At 44.4% G+C, this 9,183-nt stretch overlaps 1 protein-coding gene across 1 annotated transcript in view; it reads right to left on the minus strand.

Annotated features, from left to right (window-relative positions):
* Positions 1-8,066, minus strand: part of psd2 (pleckstrin and Sec7 domain containing 2) — a 43,506-nt gene extending 35,440 nt beyond the window's left edge. The window contains exons 1-2 of the mRNA XM_080773817.1: positions 7,940-8,066; positions 5,181-6,008 (exon numbers count right to left, since the gene is read on the minus strand). Of these exons, the coding sequence (XP_080629943.1) occupies positions 5,181-6,008; positions 7,940-8,037 (926 nt within the window). The 5' untranslated portion in view covers positions 8,038-8,066. The remainder of the gene's footprint in view (positions 1-5,180; positions 6,009-7,939) is intronic.
* Positions 8,067-9,183: the final 1,117 nt, after the last annotated feature.

Genomic DNA, 9,183 nt, shown 5'->3' on the forward strand with positions numbered 1-9,183 from the left:
ATAGTTTGTTATCAGCGAGCCAGGTGCAGATTCTACCGAGCTCAGAGCTGAGGGCCTTTTCAACCTGCAGCTTGTTCCTGTCCGAGACCAGCAGTGCAGTTCCTGCGAACAGGAACAAGTTGCAGTCACAAGCTGATGTCATGTCGTTTACATATAATATGTAAATGACATGACATCAGCTTGTGACTGCAACTTTATTAGGAACAGTACAGGCCCTAGTATGCTTCCTTGTGGAAAGCCACAGCTCACTGGGAGGGGGGGGGGGGGGGGGGGGGGGGGCAGTGTTCCGTTCACCTCCACAATCTGTTCTCTCCCCTCCAGGTAGGATTGCATCCAGCTCACTGATGTGCTATCAAAACCAATTGCTTTCAGCTTGTTTACCAGTATGGAGTGGTTCCATATACTGTAAAAGAAATATGGACAAAGCGTTCTCCGGGTCTGATATGGACGTAAGATGAAGCCTGTCAGTCCGTTTGGGCCCAGCTGGCCATTGGATGGCCCAGACAACGAGGTGGGACTTCCTCCCCTTCACTAAGCCCGCATACAATAACACCTTTCTTGGAGATTCTGGATTTGTCCGAGGTCAGAATGAAATCAATGACAGTTTGAGTAGAATCACACTGCACTCTTGTGGGTTGGGTAATAGGCTGACTGACACTATGCAGATCACAGAACCTACTGAATGAATTAAACACAGGTGCTTCCTTACGTTGCATGTCTGTATTATAGTGTCCAATCAGGATTTTCTCTACACATTCCTCCCCCGTTTCTATATCCACTGCTATGCATGCTGCTCTGCCCTGTGGCGAAAAAGGCCAGTTACCCACAATCCTCGAGGTGCCAAATAGTGTAACACATCCAGCTCTATCGCTGCCCACAGGGAAGAAAGGAGAGAAGAGGAGTACTGTAGATGGAGTGAGGGAGAGGAGGGGAATGAAATATAATAGATAGCGGGGTGGGGTCTAAAAGGGAGGAGGGGCGGCAGAGGGGATGGAAGATGAGATAAAAGGATAAAGAGGAGAGATGCAGGGGGGTGAGATGGTGTAAACAAAGGGATGGAGTAACAGGAGACTAAAAAGGAAAGAGAAAATATGCAGCTCAAGGGCAAGACAGAAACAAATAGAGCTGGGATATGGACAGTCAGTCATACTGTCACGCTGAATATGAACAGAGCATAGCTTATATCTCAGCTTATAGTCATCAAACCACCAAAGCAGCTCAGAGTCATAGTTCAGTTTTTAAACTGTACAGTACATAATCAATCAATCAATCAATATTTCAGACCCAGGGAGATCCATATCACAAACATAGCACTGTATGCATAGTTTAATTATATAAATGTATGATTCATGATAACTACTTCGTATTTGATGTATTACCATGCTTTTTTATTCTTTGTTCTTGCTTAATGTAAGTCGCTCTGGATTAAGAGCGTCTGCTAAATGCCTAAATTGTAACAATACAATATAACAGGAAATATAAAATTAAAATAAAATAAATAAAATGCACATATGTTCAGTTTCTGACGTACACACATGTGTGCCAATGGTTCCACAATCTAGATGAGAACCTGACTGAACTGCGTAGGGTCCGTTATTACAGCGATGATGTCGTTTATTGACTCGGATGCCCTACACATGAACCTGTACATAGGGTTACGTAGTGCAGCAGAGCAGGTAGGTATACCCCAACACTAACAAACAAAACATCTGGCTAGCACTGGAGCTTCTTGGCACTCTCAGCAGCAGCCTCATACACCCATTATAGGCCACTGTGAGTCGTCTGATGCAGCTTTGTCTATAGTGGCACCAAAGGTGAGCAGTATACAGCGGTGTCAAAGCATGTTTGCTTTGCATACAGCTTCCACCGCTGTCTATAGATGTCCTTGTCACCTGAAAGATCATCAGAGATGATATGGCCCAAATAAGTGACCTCACTGCATGCACAGTGCCAGCCAGATGGAAGTCAGGAAAGACTGAATGTCTTCCCTACTTCAGATAATCAGGATTTTACTTTTCTTAGCGTTGTATTTTATATTAAAATCAAGACCATACTGTGAGCATACGCCCAAAAGCTGTACACTATACTATGTTTTTTTATGCTCTATCTAATCAAGGTCAATTATTTATTCTGCATTTGAGCCACGGACCACCCTTTGATGAGATTAAAAAAAGTGACATCACGTGACATCATAGATATGCGAGTCACACTTGCAAATGAACCAAGTTGTTACAACACATGGATCTCCATTTGTGGAGCTACCATCACCTGGATCTCCATATATGAAGATCACGACACTGACCTCATCAAACACTGGATAGCCATACATGGTTTGACATACTAGATCTGAATATATGGAGTCGGCCAGCAACCCTACATCTGACCTCACTGACAGCGACACCAGATTAATAGTTTAACTCCTGCTTCTCAACTGTGCCGTATTAAGAAGCTCTGTTGTTTCAGAGCGACCTCGCACTTTAGGGCGTCTAAGTCTTACTGGTATACTTCTTGTAAATTAAGTGATGTTTAACTAAAATTGAACTCTTGAGAGCGTAAAATGAAACCAAATTTGGCCCGTAAGGGTTCATTTGGATTCATTTTACACTCTCAAGATTCAAAGATCTATAGGGGTCCATTTGGTTACCAACTCTCTGGGGACCACCTGGAACCCCCTCATGGACCAAATAATTGCCATTCACTGAATGTGGCTCTTTTAACCAGGAAGGCTACCAACAAACTTGACTTTTTCCTTTAAGATAGGCCAGCACATGCATCCACTTAGCTGGCAAACTAGATGGTATAGAGCAGTATAGCCACACACACACACGCACGCACAAACCCATGACACACAGCAGAGGAAGGCCAAAGACGATGATGTCATGACACAAACAATAGTACATTGAGCACGGACGGGGCTGGCGGTCAGGAAGCTAGTCCGTACTTAAAGAGCAACATCTGTACAGAGAGAGAGAGAGAGAGGCACACAGACTGAGTCTGAGAGAGACAGACAGCCAGATCGAGGGATAGAAAGTAGATTTCTAAACTGTGTTGTTGAGCCACGACCTGATCCCCAACAGGGGATTTCCCTGTGTCCGCGGACACATTTTTAACGATTATTAATTGAAAACATGAAGAAAAAATAAATCTGTAATTTAATTTAACCCTCGTTTCTGGCGGGCTCCGTATTAAGAAGTATTGAAAATAGCCGATCTGCATAAGTTCACAGCGCGACACGAAGCGCTGCGTTGTGAGATTGTAGATCTGCTATTTTCACTAGTTTGGGTCCTACAGTCCCAAATGTCTCTTTTGGGTGACAGGCTAAAACGTTTGGGAACCACTGAGCTAGAGCTAGAGTAGACCATTGTGAGTCCCGCATCTATTTGACATTCCAGTGGATTTGTAACTCTAGAAACCGTGCAGACGACAGCCGTTCTATGGAAAAAAGCCATAGGGGTTGTATAATGACCAGCCAGAGAGAACGATTGCCACAGGTCAGGTTATGGTAGGTTTTTCCCATATGGTTCACATTACCTCGCAACACCCCCTCGCACCCAGCCCCCCCCCCCCCCCCCCCTTACTAGCTGCCTTTCCCAAATGCCCCTTACTGCTAATAAGGCAATTAAACGGCGAAAAGTGGTGTCAGCTGCTGTGTGCATGTCCTCCAAGCCTTTGTGATACAGAGCATACATGGGCAACTGGCGGCCCAGGGGCCACATATGGCCCCCACCGTCACTAAATGCGTCTCGCAGGTTAATATCAGAATACTGCACAAAGTTTGATTTCAGCTGTTACAATTCCAAACATGCAAACAGGATGAACCCGCATTAATTACTTCAGTCTGTGTAGCTTAATGACTATAGTATTCAAATGTTATTGTCATTTTTTTTATGTCCAATGTATTTGTATTTAGTTCATAAAGTTAACATAACTATAACTATAATGCATTGGAAATTATTTAAAAAGGTTACTTTTCAGTATTCCAATAAAAAAATAGCAAAAAAGAATCACGGACCACCTGATGAGATGTAGCCTCGCAGACCCAAAACTTTTGTTGTCGTTGACGTTGGGTAAGATTTTGTCTACCATGCTTTTGGCAAATGTCTTAAAAATAACAATTATTCTTCATTCTCTAATTGTGTAGCCTAGACTTCTTGTATATGAAGTAATGCAGATGTTTAACAATAATTTAACTCTTGGGTCCATTTGGTTTCATTTTACGCTCTCAAGAGTTAAAGACCTGTAAGGGTCCATTTGGTTACCAACTCTCCATTTAAATGGGGAACACCTGGAATTCCTTCAAGGACCACTGGTGGTCCCCGGACCACTGGTTGAAAACCACTGCCTATAGCGTGACTACTAGGGCATGTTATGGTCACATCACCACCAGGGAAAAGCTGCATACATCTGTGTAAATGTGCATGGGCAGTTCAACATGCCTACAGTATGTATGTATGTCCTGTCCAGTCTCCAATGACTGCAAAGACATGCATGCGTTTGTATTAATGTCCCTTAGTGCTACTCACGCCTCCTGGTGGTTGAAACAAGGTTCACAGCACAGGCCACAAATTATAAGCTACTCTAAATGTAAGCAAAAACAGGGACAACAAAATACCATTCCAAAACTTTTACAGGTAAACGCACGGCGAGGGAGGACACCCACACTATAGCTAAAGGCTTATCTCTTGTGTCAATACTACTCAACTTGCAATAATTGTATGTGTGATAATGAATTGCATGTTTATAGCGCTCAAAGCGCTTTACAATGGTTCATTCATTCATACATTGGGAGGTGAAGCGGCGAACAGTTAACGCCAGCGTCCTCACTTCCCACATTCACACACCAATGGTGGCAAGCTCACACTGACCAACATTTGATGCAATGTAGGTTTCAGTGTCTTGCCCAAGGACACTTCGACATGTGGACAGGAGGAGCCGGGATTTGAACCACTGACCAATGGATCAGGACGACCTGCTCTACCTACTGAGCCACAGCCGCCCTATAAGTAAACATTGTGATGCTTCAATGGCTGACATTGACATAGTCAAAACCCTGCATTGTTAAGAAAATAAATGCAAGAGATGGGTCTGGAAGGACAAGACACACAATTAAAAAAAAAACGCATTCATGGTTCACAAATCAACCAATACATAAAATACTGCAAACGTGATGTTCTTCTTACCCGACAGAGTTGAGCATGGCTCCGGACCACTCCTTGGGCCCCTGATGGTAGTCTGCGTGGTATCCATTGTGAGCGGCCCACGAACGTCCCGGCTGGCTTAACGTAAACTCCGACCTAGTCCCAGTGATTGTGGTCCGCAGTGGGCTTGCCCCTGGCCCAGCCCCAGCCTCAGCCCCAGCAGCAGCTTCAGGGTCACCTGCCGGTTGTTCCGTCGCTCCGCCCGCCCCCTCCTCGCCGCACCAGTCCTGCTCCTGCACGGTGGCCAGCTCCAGCTCCAGGGGCGGTTCGGGCCCCTGCTGTTGTAGCAGCAGCGACCTCTGCTGGATGAGGGGCGTGAGTGGCGCCTCGAAGCTCACGCAGCTGTCCGTCTCGTCCGTGAGAGACAGCACGTCCAGCGAGTCCACGCTGCTGTAGCAGGTGCCGCCGCGCAGCAGCGCCGACTCCACGATGCGCTCGAACGTGGAGCTGAAGCCGTCCCTGTTGTCCGTCTTCACTTCCTCCACCGGCTCCTCCTCCTCCTCCTCGTCTTCCTCCCGCCCGGCCACTCGCTCGACGATGTGCTCAAACGTCGAGCTGAAGCTGTCCCGGTTCGCCACCGTCGTCCTCCTCCCCTCCTCCTCCTCTCTCCCGTCCATCTGCTGCGGTGCTCCCTCGCCGTTCTCCTCCTCTTCCTCCTCCTCCACCTCAGCGTCCGCCTGCTCCACCGACGTCTCGAAGTTGGAGCTGAACGTGTCCAGGTGCGTCTGCTGCGTCAGCCCGCCGCCGCACACGTCCTCCTCGTCGCCGTCGTCGTCCTCTTCCTCGGGTCCCTCTAAGCCGTTCTCCAGTCTGTGTGAGGAAAAGCATGGAAGGAAGGCAAGGCAGGAAGGCAAGGCAGGGAGGGAGGGAGGGAGGAAGAAAATGTACTCACAGTTAGCATACGATATGCGTTTAGGCCAACATGCAAAATGTAACCCCTATTTTTCTTTCAGGAGAAGTAGCATATTATGCTAATATTTAATCTGGCAGGATAGTCACATTGACAATTGCTTGCAACTAAAAGCGTAGAGCAGGACTCTTCAGCGTTTCCTGATTTCCTTATGTCTGTATACAGTACACTACTACCGTCTACACTGTATAGTGTAGAGCTGTGGTTCCCAAACCTTTTAGACTGTGACAAAAAAGAGAGATTGATACCCAAAGCTACTGTAGTTAAAATAGCAGATCTACAAACAGACAACGTGTCGCTTCGCACCGCGATGTGAGCTTGTAGATCAGCTATTTTCACTACTTCTTATACTACTGTACTTCTAATTTATAGCATTTCTTAAATATTTCTTTCATTTCTTCATGATATTACTGAAAAAATAAATCATTGCATTTTGTTTTTCATTCATGAAGAATGTTGCTTTTTTGGGAATGTTTTTGGAAAATGTTTTGAAATAATAAAAATTGAAAACCAAATGTAGGAAACAAATACTAAGGGGACCCACAACAATGTGTCAGAGACCCACACATGGGTCCACTGTTTATTTAGACTACTAGAGGATCTCTGGATTTAGCTAAGGCCGCCCTGTCTCATCTGTCTGCCCTCCATACTGTAATTCAACCACTTTAACACATATAGTGAATCTATACATGCTCTGTCTGTGCTGCTAATGTCACACACGTCGTTAGAATGTCTACTTTCCAAGGAATGAAGACAGAATAGCTTCATTTTCATATTGATTGACCACGTGTTTCTCTAAAACTAGAACCGAGTCAACTTCATTGGCTTAGAAAGTAATGATATGATTACCTTTAAACAAACTGGGTTTTCTGTGTTTTTGTTGTTTTCAGCTTTCTGAATAATGCTTCCCTACCATGCTCTAGTTAAGTCTTTGCTACTGTTAATCTCACACATTCCATGTATAGTTAATTACTAGCCTTGTTTCTAGACACTAGAAGGTCGGGAACCGCTGTTCTAGAATCTTTCTACCAGTTCTACAGTATTTAGCGCCAAGTCCTTATGGTCTTTGACTACGTAACATTAGACAGTATATAGATAGACACACACTCTAACAAGAAACAAGAAAACATGGATTCTGGTCAAATAAGCATTATAGAGGGCCATCTTAATAATAATTTGGGTGGTGCTAATAAAAAACCCACTAGAGACACACCGAGCTCTCACATTCCATGGAAATGAGGCCATTTGTGCTCTCACTCTGCATTTCTTTATCCAAGCAGAGCGTTTGCCTCACTTAAACAATGCACTGTAGGCATTTTCATTTCATTTCATTGTGTTAAGGCTAATTATCATCCAGAGAAACAAACTGTTGCATTAAGATGAAGAATACTTGTCACGTGAGCACACTAATCTTTGAGACCATAGGTCCATTGAAACCACTGAAGGTCAATACAATTAAACATGAGACATGAGGCTCGATCCCATTAAAACAGGGAAAGCATCTGTGTCGTTTTAGATTTTAGTGTTGGCTATTCAAAAATAGCAGATATCCATGCTTTTTTAATTTGAAAAACAAATGTTGCATCTTTCAACACAAATCATCTCTTGCAGGGGTCCCTGCCACAAAACATTTCCAAATACATATATAATTTTGGGGGTCCTTGGCACTAAAACGTTTGAGAACTCATGATTGTCGCAATGGGTCTAAAATGACCATGGTGCAATTCAGTCAGAGGAGTTCAACGTGAACTCTGCCCCTCTACATTTAAAAGGTTTGTTCATGTCCGTTCACTCAGTGTGGTGGTGGTGGTGGTGGTCTTCGAGGACTAACCGTGCAGCTTGCTCAGGCTGCGTTGCATCCTGCTGCTGTGTGGGAGCTGCCAGTGTCTCCTCTTCTTCGCAGCTATTTTCCCCCGAGCTCGCCTCCATGCACTCGCGCCCTCTCTCTCCATCCGCCCCTCTGCCGTCCGCGTGTCCACTCTCGTCACCCGATACGTCTGTTCCCTCAGCTTTCATCCCGCCTCCTCCCTCTTCCTCCTCCCTCGACGGCGTCTCGTGCCGTGCCTCTTCCGCTCCCTCTGCTACCTCCTGTCATGGTGGAGAAAGCACTCACATTCTTTACTGAAGTAAAAGCTATACTCCGTTACAAGCAAATGGCTGGAATAAAACACTTAAAAGTGCAAAAGGGTTCAAAATGTGCTTAAAGTACCAATAGTAAAAGTGCTCGTTGTGCAGGACGTCCCATTTCAAGTTTTCAAAATCTTTTGAAAATAGCAGATCTACAAGCTCATAATGTGTTGCGTTGTGTGACGCATTGATTAGAAAAATGTTGATTAATGTGCATTGTCCCTGTTAAATAAATACATAAATTAAATAAATGAATAGATCTGCTATTTTCAAATGGTCAAAATGTATTTAGGGCTAGAGTGGTGTGTTTTGGTGTGTGATGTTTTGTAATAATAATCAAAATCTACAAAGAAACTAGTCACTAACATTTTAAAATAAAGGTAGTGGTAAAAGTACAATATGTGGATCTGAGATGTAGTGGAGCAGAAGTAGAAGTATTGGAAATTGGAAATACTGCATGTAAAGTACAAACACCTCAAAAAAGTACAGTACTTAAGCGAATGTACTTATAGTTACTTTACACCAGAGGTTAATCCCAACCACTTGTACCACTGGTGGTACTTGCGCCCCCCTCTGGTGGTACACAGAGGAGTTGCCCAAAAAAGGAGAAAAAAGACAAAAGTGGAATGAAATATTTATATTACTACAGGTAGTTCTTCTGACCAAGCAATTGGTTGAAATAGGGCTATCCAGTCGTGCTGAAATGAGCATGACAGCACACCTAGCCGGAGCAGCAGCATTATTGGATTAGGACTGGAACAAAAAGGGATCCTGTATTTTAACATCAGTTCATTGAGACACTTCAGCTCAGATTGACCATAAACCATTTATTGCAAAACTATTGCATGTTATTGCGGTGTGGCTCTGCTCATGCGATATCAGATAATCTGAGTACCGAGACACAGGTCTGATATCACATTTGATATCTCCGATTATCTGTGCACCGAG

The sequence above is a fragment of the Protomyctophum bolini genome (assembly GCF_963924005.1).
Source record: "Protomyctophum bolini genome assembly, chromosome: 10".
NCBI lineage: Eukaryota > Metazoa > Chordata > Actinopteri > Myctophiformes > Myctophidae > Protomyctophum > Protomyctophum bolini.